This window comes from Micromesistius poutassou (genome assembly GCF_964030765.1).
Source record: "Micromesistius poutassou genome assembly, chromosome: 8".
NCBI lineage: Eukaryota > Metazoa > Chordata > Actinopteri > Gadiformes > Gadidae > Micromesistius > Micromesistius poutassou.
The window spans coordinates 13,328,626-13,346,342 of NC_140278.1; the positions used below are offsets into that span (position 1 = coordinate 13,328,626).

At 46.4% G+C, this 17,717-nt stretch overlaps 1 protein-coding gene across 2 annotated transcripts in view; it reads left to right on the forward strand.

The window, feature by feature from the left end:
- Positions 1 to 16,464, forward strand: part of LOC311352049 (centrosomal protein of 192 kDa-like) — a 30,541-nt gene extending 14,077 nt beyond the window's left edge. Inside the window, exons 30-51 of one of the 2 annotated variants that reach the window (XM_084472231.1) lie at positions 202 to 341; positions 895 to 987; positions 1,270 to 1,388; positions 1,986 to 2,168; positions 2,581 to 2,671; positions 3,950 to 4,129; positions 4,516 to 4,776; positions 4,917 to 5,038; positions 5,716 to 5,825; positions 6,546 to 6,708; positions 6,923 to 7,013; positions 7,112 to 7,202; positions 7,383 to 7,506; positions 8,132 to 8,237; positions 8,573 to 8,801; positions 9,435 to 9,511; positions 9,737 to 9,832; positions 10,280 to 10,399; positions 11,128 to 11,240; positions 11,675 to 11,801; positions 12,389 to 12,447; positions 14,820 to 16,464. In XM_084472231.1, the coding sequence (XP_084328357.1) occupies positions 202 to 341; positions 895 to 987; positions 1,270 to 1,388; positions 1,986 to 2,168; positions 2,581 to 2,671; positions 3,950 to 4,129; positions 4,516 to 4,776; positions 4,917 to 5,038; positions 5,716 to 5,825; positions 6,546 to 6,708; positions 6,923 to 7,013; positions 7,112 to 7,202; positions 7,383 to 7,506; positions 8,132 to 8,237; positions 8,573 to 8,801; positions 9,435 to 9,511; positions 9,737 to 9,832; positions 10,280 to 10,399; positions 11,128 to 11,240; positions 11,675 to 11,801; positions 12,389 to 12,447; positions 14,820 to 14,952 (2,828 nt within the window). In that variant the 3' untranslated portion in view covers positions 14,953 to 16,464. The remainder of the gene's footprint in view (positions 1 to 201; positions 342 to 894; positions 988 to 1,269; positions 1,389 to 1,985; positions 2,169 to 2,580; positions 2,672 to 3,949; positions 4,130 to 4,515; positions 4,777 to 4,916; positions 5,039 to 5,715; positions 5,826 to 6,545; positions 6,709 to 6,922; positions 7,014 to 7,111; positions 7,203 to 7,382; positions 7,507 to 8,131; positions 8,238 to 8,572; positions 8,802 to 9,434; positions 9,512 to 9,736; positions 9,833 to 10,279; positions 10,400 to 11,127; positions 11,241 to 11,674; positions 11,802 to 12,388; positions 12,448 to 14,819) is intronic. The other variant, XM_084472232.1, reaches the window with a different exon arrangement.
- Positions 16,465 to 17,717: the final 1,253 nt, after the last annotated feature.

Consider the following 17,717-nt stretch of genomic DNA (forward strand, 5'->3'; position numbering starts at 1 on the left):
GAATAAAATAAAATAAAAATATATCCACCACTGGCTGGTGAAAAGTATTCATTTTAGACCCCTGAGGCAAACGGTAGTTTATTTTTTTTATCAAGTATTGGATCCAGTAAAAAATACGGCACTAGTTCAAATAATTGTAACAAACCAACTGTGTTCTGTTGGGTCAAAACAAATGGTTTAATTGAGGTTCTGCTGTAACAGGAGAGCTCGGCCCGGCGGAGGATTTCATGGCCCGAATCGACATAGAAGTAGACTCCCCTGGTCCCAGTCACGTGATCCGGAGTGTTCCGCTCCAGGCCCGGGTCGGGACAGCCAGGGTCCATGCTCCGAAAGACCTGCAGGTAGCGCTCTGTTTTACCAGTCACTGTTGTGTCTGTACTAGGGTCAGTCATTACGGCCAGTCACTAAGTCCAGTCACTGTTGTCAGTCTGTACTACCGGTAACTAGAGCCAGTCTGTCTTAACATGTAATGGTCTTGCAATATACAAAAAGCTGTAGTTGGGGCCAACTGTGAAGCCTAAATTAGTACTATATTCATGCCTTTGTTTTCCAGACCTTGATCCGTTGTGTGCAAGGTTGATTTAGTTTAATGGATGTGTTGTTTTGATGGGGTTTCTTTCTTGGATCATTTGCAGTGCGCAGTGCACAAGCTTGTCTACACAGTTTATGGTCTCATTAAAATTCAAGGAAATTACATAATCAATCAGGAGTCTATTGTTACACTTCCTAATTATCACCTATTATCATTCAGACAATTTTGTGATTTTGTGTTTTTTTTTTTTTCATACTTTCATTATACATTATTTCCGTTTATAATTGCACTTTGATTTGCAATTTCTCATGACCTTCACCGTCGAGGGACTAATATACTTCCCGACTTTCTATTTCGTCTAGACCATCAGCCTCTCCGCTCCACTGGGCCAAGCCCGGCAACAGGATCTGCCATTGAAGAACGCTGGCAACATCGACGTGAAGTTGAAGCTCAAGGTAATTCTGACCTTTGCTTTTCTTATTAGATCCGAGGTTTGTCTAAGCCTCTGTGACATTCTGCTGCAGACTGGCAGTTACTGGGAGAAAGATTTATTGATGTATAAGTTTCATTGATTTTACTCTTACTTGCTTATTTTAGATTAAATTCTTTCAAATTTGTTCCCTCTTTCCACATAACTTCTCTCCTCTTTTTGGCCTTTCGCTGCTGCCTTTCTTTTTTCCGGCCGGTGTTGTTTTTCTCTTTGGGTCGCCCACTTCATTCCTCTCCCTCACTCTCAGTGCAAGGATGCTGAGGACTGCTTCTCCGTCAGGCCTGATGAGCTCTACCTTGGGGTGGGAGAGGAGAAGACTGTGGTGGTCTCATTCACTGCACAGGGAAGCAAGAAATGCAGAGAAAGGTATGCAGCATGTGTGCACACGTCGCTTGGGAAAACAGTTTTACACATTTAAAAAATCGTACTTCAAATATGTCAAGTTATATAATATTATATCAAATATGTTAAGTTATATTTTGAACTTGTATTCATATTCTTGTATTCATTTATAAGTTCAAAATAAGGCCAGAATGTCCCTCAATCCATGCACTTGGTGGGTCATACTAACTGCAGTAGGCACATCTATTCTCATGCCCTTGCATCAATATGCAGAGGAGCTGTTCAAACGTTTTGCACCGCTCCACCGATTTTAACAAAATGCCAAAGAAGCAACATGCGTGTGACGTTGTGTAACCTTTATGCATTCTGTGTGGTCAGTGTGTGTGCTACCATGCATGTTGTGTCGCAGCCCTATACATAAACCCCCTTCAGCAGAATATGCTGTTTATATATCATTATAATATGTATGTGTCATTTTACAGCAAAGGGGCCCTCAGGCTCCTAGACCATATCATTGAGATTCCTCGAAAGAAATAATTGAGACGCTTTTTTGAAGCGCTGAGGGGTATGTCTTGAAGTGGCCTTTATTTTCATGATGTGTGGTTTCGTCTGGGGCTCTAGCCTCCTGACCATCCTGGTGCTGCCGTCGGGCCCCCAGTACGAAGTGGCCCTGAGGGGAGTGGTGACTCCAGAGCACCATGGGAAGCCCGCCGCCTTGGCCCCCGGGCCCGCCGCGGACGTCCCGCCCATCCTCTCCAACAAGCAGTTTGTGGCCTGGGGAGGCGTCACTCTGGGACGGGCTGTGTAAGTACAGCTTCAATTCAAATGTGGTTATTTGGGTTTTAATAGTTTTTCGAGCTGTCGAAGCCGGGGGATAAGGGCAGACTGTGTTATTGATATGGTATTATTGATATGCTCCCCATCTTGCAATCTTGTCCCACTCCATTAGGGCACCAGTAATGCTATTCATGAGGAGGGACAGAGGGCAGTCTATAGGGAGTAGCGCTTCTCAGAAGCCATTTCCCCATTGTGTGTGTGTGTGTGTGTGTGTGTGTGTGTGTGTGTGTGTGTGTGTGTGTGTGTGTGTGTGTGTGTGTGTGTGTGTGTGTGTGTGTGTGTGTGTGTGTGTGTGTGTGTGTGTGTGTGTCCGCCTCAGTCTTGTAATGGTGAATTAGTATCAAGGGGAAATTCTGTCTTGTTTCCAACCCCCCCACAGGCAACAGAAGCTTGTGCTCCGCAACAACTCCGCCGACGGCACCCAGCAGCTCCGCCTGCTGATCCGCGGGCAAGACCAGGACTGCTTCCAGGTACTTTGATCCAGATACCCCACTGCCGCGCTCCCATTACCCCCTTCTGATCCCCGCGGCTGGGGACTAGTTATATTCCGGCCATGGCGTCTGTAGAATCTAGAGCCGTTAGGCGCCTTCTGTCGGTGTGGATCTTGTCGCTGTACACCTCCTTTTATTGTAACATTCACACACCCAATGTGAACCACCCCTCCTGAATAGTAGTATCTGGTTGAGCGGCGCATGACCATGATCATGGCGCAGCATTTACCAAGCATCTTCCACGGAACAACAAATGTTTAAAGAGACTCATTGTGGGACAAACGTCAAAAGATGCAAATGAACACAAAAGGGGTTCTCACGGTCTAAACTATTGAGTACACAAGAAAGCAAAAGGTAAAACCAAATGCCACTTTTCCACAGACAGTACCAGCTCGACTCGACTCGACTCGCCTTTTTTTGCGTTTCCATTGGCAAAAAAAGTACCGGGTACTTTTTTTAGTACTACCTCTGTCGAGGTTCCAAGCGAGCGGAGTAGGTACTTTTGTGTGACGTAAACAGGCTGCTGGCAACTGATTGGCCAGCGGCTGTAAATGGGAATAATCACTCAAAGTTAAGTTGTTTCCGGCGTGGTTGGAGTCCACGGACCCGCTCCAGAGGGGGACACTGATCAGCGCTTCGCTGTGTGTCGCTCCTTTCCCGGGGCTAGAGTTAGGCTGTGCGTGGTTGTGTGTGTCCGGCGTGGTTGTGTGTGTCCGGCATGGCTGTGTGTGTCCGGCATGGCTGGAGTCCATGAACCCGCTCTCGAGGATCAGCATTTCACTGTTTCGTTTTAGTGTCGTTCCTTTCCCAGGGCTAGAGTTTCGCCTCCATCAACGTTACCGTATGACAACAATAGACGCGCAGTCATTGCGCTTTTTATTTTATTTTATTTCCCATCATAACCAGAATCAGGAAATATCAGATTCAGATTTCCCGGGAATCGCGTCTCCCGTGATTAAAACATAATGACGACCCGCCCATGTTGGAGAGGTTCTTTTCTACGACCCGCCCACATTGAAGAGGTACTTTTTTAGATGGAAACGCAACATGCCTGGAACCAAACCGAGTCGAGTTGAGCTGGTACTGTCAGTGGAAAAGCGGCAAAAGAGGTTTCTCACTGTCTAAACTCGTAGCCTAATTAATAAACAAAACGCATCTTGGCTATGGTTGTGATAAAAATGCAACATAAAATAGATGAGGCTCTTTTAAAATGGTCTATTCTTAACCCTTTCTCTACCGTTACCCCACCCTCCTCAGCTGCAGAGCATGTTCAGCCCAGAGGAGCGTCTGACCAAACACGGTGAGCTGTCCATCAGGCCCAGGGAGGACGTGGCAGTCCACCTGCTCTTCGCCCCCACCAGGGTGGCCTGCATGCTGGCCAAGCTGGAGATCAAGCAGTCTGGATTGAGGCCCTCCCAGCCGGGGGTCAAGTTCACAGTAAGCGGTGCTCTGGGTCTATTGATCTCATGCAGTGCTGCCCAGCGCACACCGGAGCTCAGTGTTTGTGTTGCGATGCTCTGTCCCCTCCAGGTCCCACCTGCAGATTCTGATGCTGGGTTTAAACTTGGCGAGTTGTTGAAAGCCCTTATTTAGTTGTTTGCGGTATGGAGTGGGTGGGTGGGTGGGTGTATCCCAAGAATGGGGTGTGTAAACACAAACACTCACTCACTCTGATGGCCATTGCGCCTCACCCCTGGCCAGGCTCCTTCTCCCCAACACTGCGGTCTGATCTTATCTCCCGGTGACGTGTGTTGTTGTGACGATGGGCGATATGTTGTACGTCATGTCACGCCGATATGTCACACGAGCCTGGTCTCCCCCAGATCCCTCTGTCCGGCTATGGCGGCACCAGCAACATCATCCTGGAGGACCAGCGGAAGGCGGCGGACGGCTACGTCGCCACCCTGGCGGATGTGGCCGTGGGCCGTGTCAGCAAGGTGTGTCTGTGCGTGCGCAACACGGGCTCCCGCGCTGCCTTCATCAAGGCGATGGCATACTCAGACCTGCAGACACGCTCGTTCATGGCGCCGTCCGTCATCAGCCTCTCGCCGTCACAGTTTGTGCTGAAGGAGCGCACGCAAGAGGTAGTGTGTCTGTGTGTCCATCCTGAAAAGTGCAGAGTTTTGCATATTAAATGTGAGCATCGCTAACTCAGCCCGTCCTCTTGGTTAATGAAGAAGGTTGTGGTTGCCTCTCTCTGTGGGTTTGGTCATTTGTTTTGCAGGTGATCACAGTGCTGCTGAAGGCCACCCAGAGAGAGACGTCCCTATGTCACTCTGCACAAGCCCTGCTGGCCACCGTCTGCCTTTTCTGTGGAGACGAGGTCTCCAGGCAGCAGTACCGAAGGTCAGACTCGGCCTCACCTGTTTCAGTTATTCACGTCAAATCTTAAATGGCTATTTTGCCCCTGAAATGTTCTGGTTCATGGAGAGATAAAGAAATGACTTCCAGTCAACTGTAGGATTCCAAAACATTTTATTTTGGGAAAGGAAAACTGACAGCAATACAGATCTTAAGAAGTTATGCAACTGGTTAAATATTATTGAAGGTTTGATTTTAATCGGTGCACATTTTAATGAAACATTTGGCATTATTGAAAGCTGCCCTAAATCTCAAAGGCTAAGTTAAAAACTAATATGAGCTGATGTTTCATTGTAAAAGTAATTTTAACCATCTGTTTGGTAACATTAAGAACACTAGCTCTTCTGAGAAACTATGATCCGTGTATCAGGGTTGCATCATTTCAGTGCTACAGTAAAGTGTCAGAATGGATTTATCAAGGTCAAAGCTTCTACAAAACAAGTTTGATTTGATTATTCTTTTGTGATTGTTTGCCTGGAGTAATGATTTGTATTCTGCAAATTTACTCTGCTGCATGCTCTTTTAGAGTCTTTTTGAAATGCTGATCAAGTTCACAGAACAGGCACCAGCTCGGCATTGCGTTGGAGTTTGGAATTCTTCATGCCTTGGCTTTATTTCTTTATTTAAACTTGACAGTGTGTTTCTGTGCTGTGCTCCCCCAGGTTGCTCCAGAGCAGACCAGAGGCGGGCAGAAAGGTTCTCTCAGACAACAGCCTGCTGAAGAACATCAACTTTAATGAGACGTTCCTGGGAGAGGAACAGATAACCGAAGGTATGGAAATACTCCACTGTAATCGGAGTGTCTCATGACAGCGATCTCCTGGCTCTCCTCTATAAATGCTTCCTCAATAAGACTCGGATACGAATCGATGACCGCTTTTGGCAGCCAGTGATTGCCATGGATGAAAATTCAGTGTGAGGATCTGTTGCTCTTCTGTTCCATGGGGTCTCTAAGGGCGTGTTCACTGTGCGCTTGATGCACGGCCATGGGCAGTGCTACCCTAACCTTCATGTACTTGCACAGCAGCAAACCAGCAAGGGCTTGTTCATTTAACAGCTTTCACAGCTTTTTTTAATTGTAAATATTATGTTAAATTATAAAATGATCTAAGCTTCATTCACTCTGTGTTAAAATCAGGCTGCAGGGCAACCGTCAGACAACTTGCATGAAAATAAGCATTATATATATATACCATATAAAATGATTGTACCCTTTTCAGTCAGAGAGCAACCCCCCCCCCGGTCTGACGGCAAACCCCACCACCTTAGCTAACACATTTTCTGAGGGAAACCCTGTATCTCCATCATACTTTTTTTTGTTTGATTTACATCTGAGCCCCAAATAATCCTCTTCACAACCTCAAATCAACAAATATTCTTGGCTTTTCTTGTGTGTTTGTTCTATTTATACAAATGGCATCTTTTATTCAGTACTGCAATAAGCTGAAGGTTGTGCACAGTGTGACTCTGCATCCGTTTCCTCCCACCACAGCCTTTGACCTGCCCCAGCGGCCCAATGAGGGCCACGTCTTCTACGGGAACATGAGCAAGGTGGTGCTGTCCCTGCTGGGGACCACGGGCCCCTCGGAGCCCGGCGAGGTGGAGCGTGCAGAGCCGGTCCAACACTCCGCTGGACACGCCGCAGAGACTCACAGGTGACCTGATGCATGATGGACGCTCCTGACTAATTTCCAAACCTCTACCTTACTTCCTGCTAAAATTGAGGATGCAAGTTCCTCACCTTTTTATATAACTGCAATTAAAGAACGTCTTTATATGTTCAATATTATCTGCCGTGCACTGAGGGGCAAAAATTTAATTGCATGTGTGCATAAGTGTTGCGTTATATAGTTATGTTGTGTTTTCCAGTGCGTTTGCGAATGGCAACATTACACTGGACGTGCTTCCTGTGAAAGGTCCCCAGGGTCCACCTCTGAGAGCAGCCGAGCCGTCGCTGAAGGTAGGCTAGTCTGGCAGCATCCGGCTTCATACCGGCAGGTCCAGTATCTGTCCAACATTGTGGTATGGATGTGTTTAATGGATGTCTCATTCACAAAGGCTGAGGTGAGGACTGACAAAGAGAAGGCGGGAAAGCAGGGGACCTGGTCCATCCACCCGGACCAGCTCGTGCTCACTGCCCCCACCATGAGTGAGTAAAGCAGAATTTAACATCACTGCTTCGCCGTAACGTTGCTTTGGCAGTTGGAGAAAGGTCATCTTCACTGAGTGCATCCCACTCTGTGTAAACATTTGGTAACTGCAGTCCTCACGTATATTTTTTTGGGGTGTTTGAATTAATTTGTGGCTTGCCTATTTCTTTTTTTTGCAGACGGTACGGCCACGACGCGGCACGTTCACATCCGGAACAACTCGGCCCTGGAGCTGAGTTTTGAGCTGTCCTGGCCCGCCCACTGCCTCACCATCACACCGCAGCATGGCCTCATAGAGCCACAGTAAGGACAATGGATTCACGTATCGGTGGTCCACAACATTATGCCATGTTAATCCACCTTTCGGCCATGTTCCTGCATGATCTACACTTGATACACACCTGTCACCTTTATCATATCAGTATCATTAGCTACAGCTGAGAAAAACACCAACTGCAATGTACTTATCTTTGATGTTACCATACAATCCCTGTTAAATAATGTCTCTCCACTGGTTTTCAGTGTGTGTGTGTGTGTGTGTGTGTGTGTGTGTGTGTGTGTGTGTGTGTGTGTGTGTGTGTGTGTGTGTGTGTGTGTGTGTGTGTGTGTGTGTGTGTGTGTGTGTGTGTGTGTGTGTGTGTGTGTGTGTGTGTGTGTGTGTGTGCGCTCCAGCACATGTCCACTTTGCATGCTGCTTTATGTTCTATCCTCTATGGTTGTATATCTTCAGTTCATATTTGTAACCCTTATTGTTGCCTCACTCTTTTTTTTATACTATGTAGTTGACAGAACTATCCTGGGTTTTACTGTACATATGATAAATACAACTCTTGACTTGGACCAGCCTTCCTGGCATGTTCTCATTGAATAAGTTGCCTCGCTGTAGACCCAGCTCAGTGTTTGTGTTGCGATGCTCTGTCCCCTCCAGGTCCCACCTGCAGATTCTGATCAGCCCCAACCCATCCCTGGCCTCCAAGACCTCCATGCTGCCGTGGAGTGGACAGATCTACATCCAGTGTGACGGTACTCAGAAGGTACAACACATTCAGCAGCCAAACTCTTCCAGAGCGTTTGAGTAAAGGGACATGTACAGCAAGCCGGTGATGGTGATACGTAGGCGGACAGGGTGATGCAGGACTAATCAACCACCCTGAAGGGTACATTATCCTACTTGATACATGGAAATTGTGTCCATAGCAAATGGCTGATTTAGAAATCTCCGATGGCTGAATGCCATGATAGCCCAGTCAGAACAGAGTATTCAAGCAGTTTAATAATAAATACTAGACCAAATTCCCTGCGCGCACACTTCACAATGCCCCGGGGAAAGCTGTAACCTGACGCTCAACGCATTTCCCGCTCCCATCAGTTCATCAAGGTGCAGATCCGCCGGGACCTGGACCTGGACGTGTCCCCGGCCCCAGCAGAGAGGACCCTGGCCGCCCTGGCTCCCCAGGCGGCCACCCCCCTGCCGACCCTGGTCCGGCCCCACAGCCAGGCCTCCCAGCCCCCGGACCTCCCGCAGAGCCACCAGGCGCTGTTGGAGCTGGGCAGCAAGACGGTGGTCTTCCCCGCCACCCCCTCAGGGGAGAGCTCAGGTCTGGACGGGTCACCAGCTGGTTTCCCCATATGGGATGGGGTAGAATATGTTGATTGACATTTTGCTGAATTTTTGTCTGCATTTTTGAGCTGATCTTGGTGAGATAAAATTTCTCAACATTTACCACGAATTACAATGTAGTCATAATGAATGAGTTATTAATTATGCCACTAATTTAAATAGCTTGAAATGCCAAAGGAATCAGTATAGCATTAACCTCGGACCCAGCAGTCAGGACGTGAGCCGGCACAGAGCCTGGGGCGGAAAACAAACGGTTACAACTTGTTTACGGTTTAGTTAGATATTCAAAAAAAAAAAAAGGAATGTGGGAGTGGATGAAGCGTTCAGAAGGGTATTTTAATAAGTGTATTTCTACAGTCTGCTAGGTGTTGAGTTAAACTTTCACAGACACTTCTTTGCAGTTTACTACTGCTGGCCGAGTTTGTGTTTGCCAATTACCCACTTACAGCTCCCCCTCCAGCAACATGATTGGCCGAGACAAATACGAAGTAAAATAATGCGAAACGCCATGGTCACCCAGATGTTGGCTTGTCTGCCGTCACACTTTAGATATTCATTGTGGCCTTAAGTGTATGTGTGAATGCTTTAACTTAGCATTCATTTCCTATAGAATCCATCCTGGAAGTGGATAACGGGGAAGAGGAAGTGAGGTGGTACCTGTCCTCCTTCGCACCTCCATACGTCAAGGTTCACTAATCTTCTTTATCTACATACCTTTGTACAAAGATTGCATCATCTTTTTTTTTTTTGTTTGTTCATGTTCTGCTCTTCATTGTCAATCTGGTCTCCTCTCCTCTGCTGTGATGTGTTTAACCTCTCCATGGTTCCAATGCCAAAGACGCTCATGTCTAGCTTTCTCTCTCCCTCCCTCTGTTGCTGTCTCTCCCCCTGCCTCTTGTCCGCTCCCCTCAGGGAGTGGACAGCAGTGGGGATGTGTACCGGGCTACCTACACAGCCTTCAGATGCTCTAGGGTATCTGGTACACTGGGAGCCCGACAGAAGATGCAGGTGATGACACGCAGCAGAACAGGACACTTTCTAAACAGAACTAGGTTCAGAGGCTCCGCTACAACATACCTTCACGTTATCACATTCTGCCACCGATTTGGTCACTTCGCCGGATCTATATGATAAAATTCTGAATGGATTTGGATCATTTGTTTTGCTAACCATTTTTTCCACCAAATTCCAAGTTAACATATCTTTAAGATATTTTATAGTTTTATTTTAAATTAAACAATCCAGAATACAGTGTCAATTATTTTTTTGTTGTCTTTGGTCATGTTGTTTATTGTCATCGTTCTAATGAATATGCATAATCATGCATGAATTAGCATATTTCTCCAGAATGGCCGACCCTGCCACCACCACTTGTTTGCATGGAATAGAAAGGAGCATGACGCAAGTATAAAAAATATACTATAATACTATTGTCTGGATGTCTCTGCCCTTCAGATGCCCATCACCTTCTTGCCCCGGGACCGAGGGGACTACGCCCAGTTCTGGGACCTGGAGTGCCACCCTGTGTCAGACCCCCAGCAGAAGACCCGGGTCCGCTTCCAGCTCTGTGGGACGGTGAGGCATATGGCAATAAGTGTGTGTGTGTGTATACTCTGCATGTATAGAAGACCACTATCATGCATAAAAGTTAATAATGGCCAATTACCCAACATGCATTTCAAAATAACTGAGGACATGCTGGTGACCGCTTGCCTCTGTCGCAGGTGGTAACTCCCCCACATGCGGTAGCACCTTGTACATCAGTTTGTTGGGTAAATGGCCAATTTAACACATGGGGGGGGGGGAGTCAGGTTCTTGCATGGTAAAGGGGAACGCTTTTTCCTGCTGAGGTGGGAGTTCTAAGGCTCGTTTCATGTGCCTCTTTAATGAGAGGCGTTGTGACAGGATAACTTTGAACAGTTAACTTAAAAGACCACACTGCAGGCAAAATATGAAATGGTTTCCACCATTGTTAACGGGTTTAGTGGCCGGGGTGGATGGTGGTTGATTCATTCCATGTACATTGAGCTTGCTCTGACCCCCTGGTTGTCCCCGGGGGAATACATTTGGATATTTCCAGTTGTATACATGTGTAATCAGATGTAGTCTGACTACATTTCTGACCTTGTCTCGTTCATGAGTTAGCCTCGAGTTCATCAGCAGAAGCGGTTTGCACATAGCAGCAGCAGAGTTTAACTAGACTAACTCCAAGGATTTGAACTCTGTTTTCATTGCAAATGGAGTGAGGTTTGGTATCCACATGAGGGGTAAGTGTTCAAACTGTTGTGTTTCTGCATGTGCAGGGAGTGAATTCAGGGCCGGTCGAAGCGCCCCAGGAAGGAGACTGTTCTCTGGTGAAGACTGAGTCCTCCATCAAGACCAGGAAGCGGACAGAGGCTGCTCCGGTCAAGACCGGGTAAGACCTCAGAATCAATATCAGCTGATCACACAAACTGTGAGACATCTCTTCCTCAAGGCCGGGGGAAGATGGAAAAAATGCATGCTTGTTTCATACGTTTCATATTTTTATAAGAGAAAATGCGTTTGTGCATTGTTATATGTTGTGGTCAAATATAGGGGACTGCTACTGTATTTGCTATGTAATAGGTTTTGTTAGGTTTTTGTTTTCAAACTGTTTTCAAACTCACAAGATTGAGTTTGAAAACAGTTTTGCGTTCAAAAATTAAATAAATTAATTTTACATGTATTGTGTGTTTTTAGTGCATGTATTCCAAGTTTAATACATTTTATTGTCCAACTTGAAATGAAAACATGGAAGTGTGTTTCGAAAACCGGAGACTGCAGGTTTGAGGCCACCCGTGTTAACAAGCATGAACTGTGTTTGGCCAGGCCCGAGGAGGCGGTGCGGAGGGGGGTGTACTCCCCCCAGGATCTGTACACGTTCCCGGCCACGCGGCTGGGGGAGTCAAGCACCCTGAAGGTCAACATCCGGAACAACTCCTCTGACACGCATGAGGTGAGCCGCGGCCTTGCATGCACTACCACTCCAGAGGGCAACACACAACACGCACACCCTTTTTTGTTTCTCTCTCATTCTCTCCGTCTTTGGCTTTAAATTTCTTATTGCAGCTGGAAGTGAAATACGGTGTTTTAAAAAGCTCCCCAGCCGGCTCCATCCCACAAGACATAAATTCTCTGCAGTAGCAGAGTAGAGCGCTTAATGTGTGCGCTTAATGTGTGCGCTCGATTGTCACCATTATAACCTTGACTAGTAATCAAAGTACACTTGATGAGGTGGTCCCCAGATCCTTGCTCTTGCAGAAGGCCCTCTGATCTCTTTTTAATGATCTGCAATCTGTTAAAGAGGCAAGACGGACGTCACAAAGCAGAAATTTAACCACCGATTTCTGGTCACCCAAAAAATGTGTTCTTGGGGTTCTGTTAATTATTTACTGCTTTTACTGCAATTTGCATGATTTAAATGTGTCTGTGTGTGTGTGTGTATAACTGTTTGGTTCGTAGCGGTCATAACATAATAATCCTTAATAGTTGTTAAGGGGCTTTGCATGGATTTGATGTTTGGCTTTTCTAATTGACTTGCAGCTGAACTTTGTAAACCCTAGGGAGCCCTTCCATATCAAGCACTCCAAATATTCTCTGAGGTAAGTGGAGTCCCTGTTACCCTGACCTATCTTTAATCGCTCTCTGCCTCCTAGACATGAAATTGACCCTATACTATTCATTCATGCCTCTGAAAGCCTAATTATGTGACATGAAATATATACAACTGGAAATTATTTGGTGGGATTAATGTCAATTATTTATGTTAATTTTGTGTTCATTAATGTTCAATTATTCTGGATGACTTTTATGCACAAGGATATGAAAGTGTACAATTCACTCAAAGCAGTCTTTCGTCCATCGCTCTGTTGCTGCTCTGAGGGCCCCAGTGAGATGCTATTGAGGCTCCTCTTTATACACAGTGAGGCCTGAGGACGAGGCAGGATGAGGCTCCTCTTTATACACAGTGAGGACGAGGCAGGATGAGGCTCCTCTTTATACACAGTGAGGACGAGGCAGGAGGAGGCTCCTCTGTATACACAGTGAGGCCTCAGGACGAGGCAGGATGAGGCTCCTCTTTATACACAGTGAGGCCTGAGGACGAGGCAGGATGAGGCTCCTCTGTATACACAGTGATGCGGAGGCGCCTCTATATACAAACAGTGAGGATGAGGCTCCTCTTTACACACAGTGAGGATGAGTCTCCTCTATATACACAGTGAGGCCTGAGGATGAGGCTCCTCTTTATACACAGTGAGGACGAGGCAGGATGAGGCTCCTCTTTATACACCGTGAGGACGAGGCAGGATGAGGCTCCTCTTTATACACAGTGAGGCCTGAGGACGAGGCAGGATGAGGCTCCTCTTTATACACAGTGAGGCCTGAGGACGAGGTAGGATGAGGCTCCTCTTTATACACAGTGAGGCCTGAGGACGAGGCAGGATGAGGCTCCTCTGTATACACAGTGAGGCCTGAGGACGAGGCAGGATGAGGCTCCTCTGTATACACAGTGATGCGGAGGCGCCTCTATATACAAACAGTGAGGATGAGGCTCCTCTTTACACACAGTGAGGATGAGTCTCCTCTATATACACAGTGAGGCCTGAGGATGAGGCTCCTCTTTACACACAGTGAGGATGAGGCTCCTCTTTATACACAGTGAGGCCTGAGGACGAGGCTCCTCTATATACACACAGTGAGGATGAGGCTCCTCTATATACACAGTGAGGCCTGAGGATGAGGCTCCTCTATATACACACAGTGAGGATGAGGCTCCTCTATATACACACAGTGAGGATGAGGCTCCTCTATATACACAGTGAGGCCTGAGGACGAGGCTCCTCTATATACACAGTCCTAAATGATAACTTTGGGCAAGGGCTGCCTGTGAGCCACAGGTAGCAGCTGTGTGGCGTTCTGGTGACTCGAGTTCAGAAGGGGCACAACATGTGGCAAATGGAAGCTGAAAATACAATCCAGGGCAAAAGGAGTGTGCGAAGGGGAAAGGGCATGGTGACTCAATCGAATGCCTTCATAGAACTTGTTAAACACTATCCAAACCGTATAACCGTGGAATGGGATGTTTGCTTTGCCGGCCGCAGTTCAGAACCTCTTGAAGCCCGGCGGGCGATGACACCTCTGTGTTGAATGTTTCGACACATGAATGTGCGGCTGCTGTCTGAACCAGGACCCGGTGCTATGTGTGTGTTGATCAATGGCGCATGTAACGGACGTCGTGGCCATGTTGTGAGCATGGCATGTTTTTGAGTCCATACTGTGCAAACCATAGTCATACAGATCTGATATCCCATTTCAAGTTTTAGTTTTTTTACCAACTGTCAATCATAATTTAGCATTAAAGGGATAAGTTGAGAGATCTCTGAATTGGCAATGGCCTATCTTGGCCGAATTGAGAATATTTGTTCAATTCCAAATTCATCACTACGTCCAGAAAATTAATTTGCTGGGTTAGAATTTGCATTCCGTTAGCTGCTTCCATTGACATGCAGAGTTACAGTAGACTAGCTCGTGTTGATGTGGAGGTAATACACTTTTTTTCAAAATTACTTTCCAAAGATTTTCAATAAGCAAAAAATAATTTTCAATGATCCAAAAAAACATTGGAAATGAGTGCCAGAGACAACACAACCAGACTGTAGTTTGTCTACAAACACACAGATAATTCAGCAGTATTTTTGGCATTGCGGCAGCGGCACAATTATATAATAAGCCACCTCTGCCTGGGTAGATTACGAGCAGGGTAACCTGTCAGCACCATAACTACAGGGCCGAAAAATGGGGCAGAATAATCTGTTTGTAGACCAACGACAATCTTTTGTGGTTACGGTTTTTGATGGTGTGTGTGAAAAAAAAACATGATTCCAGCTATATGCACATGTAGTGTTGGAGAGGGATGCATTCATGTTTCACTTTCAATGTGCCAACGTTTTGTTTCTCTGGCCGCACTCTACAGATCTCAGCACTATCTGAGGCTGCCCGTCCAGTTCAAGCCGAGCGCAGCGGGCCCTCGCGCTGGCCTGCTCCTCATCCAATCAGAAACAAGTGGAGGTCTAGTCATCCAGCTCACCGGTGATGGCCTGCCTTAAAAACAAATCCAGCGTACCTACTTCCTCCACCCACTGGCTGGCTGTCCTCCTTCGTAAGGGAGGAGGGGGGGTTCGGTGATGGTGATGAAGGGGCAGGGAAGAAAAGAAAACGCAGCCCTGGGTCTGGTGGAGAGGAAGGCCCTCAGGACTTCATCCTCCCTTCTCGTCGTCTTAACGAAGACTCAACATTTGAACAATGCGGCGCTAGAGCTGATTAGCTGGGTCTGACCTAGACTGTGTGTACTGCCAACCTTTGGCCCCGCCCTGTCTGTCTCTCCCAATCCACTCTGGCCTGGACGCAGGTGTCCTCAACTGGCCCGTGAACAATGATTGCGTCCATTTGTGCTCGAAGCTGAATGATTTGGTCTGACTGGCTCACAATTAGTCTGCGCTGCTCTGGCATTTTAGAGGGCTAATGATTTTTGTCACTTGACTCTGGGTTTGGCATTTGCCTCGGTCCTGAGTCACAAGGCAGCTTGGTGTTGCCATGGCCCCCTGTTAGACAACAGCAGCAAAGCACCCGTTAGGAGATGGAGGGGGGGGGAGGGGAGATTACCTTGATTTAGTCCCACAAGAATGCCATTGTCGTTTGTTTGCAAACCAGGATTTTGGTTATATGGGAAAAGAAAGCGGTTGCCTTTTAAACTGGTATGCCATAGAAATTCTCAGAGCAAATCTCCTATGCACCAGCTATTTTTTTTTTCTATTCAAATGAACACATAACCCTTGCTGAACCTCAAAAGATGGGCTTGAAAAGGCACCGTCGTTTTATCCTCCTTTCTGTGAGTCAGTATTATTTTCGGCTGATCCGTGCACTATTGACATTCGACACACTAACTCCACACAACTCTCCTGTGCCTTCCGTGCCCGCCTCGTTTCTATGGCAATTGTGCCACATACAGCCGCACAGGTAGGCACCGCTTGTATCAGTCAGTGCCATCCTTTTTGAACTCCCTGGCAGCCCCCTAGGCTCCCATCAGCATGGTCCAGGTGCCCTTAATTGAGTTATGATCAGGCCAGCTCCGGGCAGCACTGGGGATGCTTAATAATTGTTATTACATGCTAAAATGGCTTCCCTCAGTGGGCTCTTTGTTCAGCGGTTCGCCAGGCCAGCGCTGTGCTGTTACCATGGAAAAACAGTGTTGATGAATAATCGCGGTTTCAGTCAGGGGGAATCAGATCTCCATTTCCTCTGCAGGCGTGGGGCTGAATGCCCAGACTTGCTGCAGGCAGCTGGCTTCACAGGTAGTTGGTATGGGAGCCTGATCCGGGTGGGAAAAAACACTATTTCAAGAAGATGTTGGGTTGCAGGATAACACAGCTTACCACCATGGTCGGCATGGATCTATAATATTTAAACATTGGAACGATAAGTCTGTGTGAACGCAATAGATTGTCACCTAATACTTTCCATGTGTTTTCATGTTCATTGTCACTAAACTGATATTTGCACATTATTTTAAAATCGAATGTCAGAAATATTTTGCTTTGTAAATAAAATGATAATTTGAATTGCGTTTGTGGCTCCTGTACATCATTCAATGTTTTTCTGATGTAAGGGATACGATGGCTCTGTGGACTATGGAAAATGGAAAAAACAATAGTTTACAGAAATATAGATGTATCGATCTCATTTGACTCATGGCCCATATCCATGTTATGACCTTCAATATAACTCTTACAGATACCACGTATTGGATTGTTACCATTAATTATGCTCATGTGAATGCACCACAGCATTTTCCAGTAGTTTTTATTTTTTTGTCAACTGATTTGTGTAGTAACCCGAAACTGGTGGTTTCCTAATTAAATAAATTGTGGTAGGGTTTTTCATATTGATTATTCAGCCACACTTGGTGTATGTTTCCCATCATAGGTTTGGTATGATAGCCCAAGGTACAATGATAACATTTTTTTGTATTCTTATCAATAAAACTTTTTATTAACGTTAGTTATTTTTTATAAATATAAAAACAGCCGATAAACAAAGGCTAAAAAGCGCATTTAAAATCAAAATAACCCAGAAATACGCGTCCCCTCTACAATTACTGTTTCAACAACTTTTTAGAGTTTTTAAATGCATTATGTGCATTAGATCAAATACATGGTGCATGGGGTGCAACTTCATCAATAACGTGTAAAACCTTACTGAGAATCTTCTGAAGATGTCGCTAAAGCTTTGTGAACGGTGCCGTGAAAGCAGGCAGGAGAATGTACAGTATGGGTGTTTGTGGTGGGGTTTAAGGGTTTCACATTGTGCTGCCTAGACTGGAAACCACTGTACTGCATTTGGACTTGACGTCTAACAACAACACAACGGCACAGACTAGAAGCAGACACAGTGACACCGCTAATGAGTGGTTGTGCGCATACTGGTAAGAAGATGGCGATTTCTAATTTCTATGCGTTGGTAACACATTCTGCATTATAATGCAATGAGCATGGGTGGAATATGCTGCCCATGCTAGCTATTATGGCTAAATGTTAGCAAAGCTGCCCGGTGCCCGGTCCCACTTCGGACCAAGCAGCGAAAGTTGGGGAGTTGGGAGCGCTTTCCATGCTGCGCCAGACAGCTAAGCTAGCGCTGCTATTATTAGCACCCCGGCTAGCCGAGGCGTTCATCATCCAGGGATAAATCACTGCTTCTGTCATCCTCCGTAACATGTACCAGCTATTCATCACGGGGGGAAATAAGTCTTTTCGTGGGACGCAGCATCTCCTGAGCGTATATGAATTACATGGCAGTAGTTTTCCCCTTAACATAT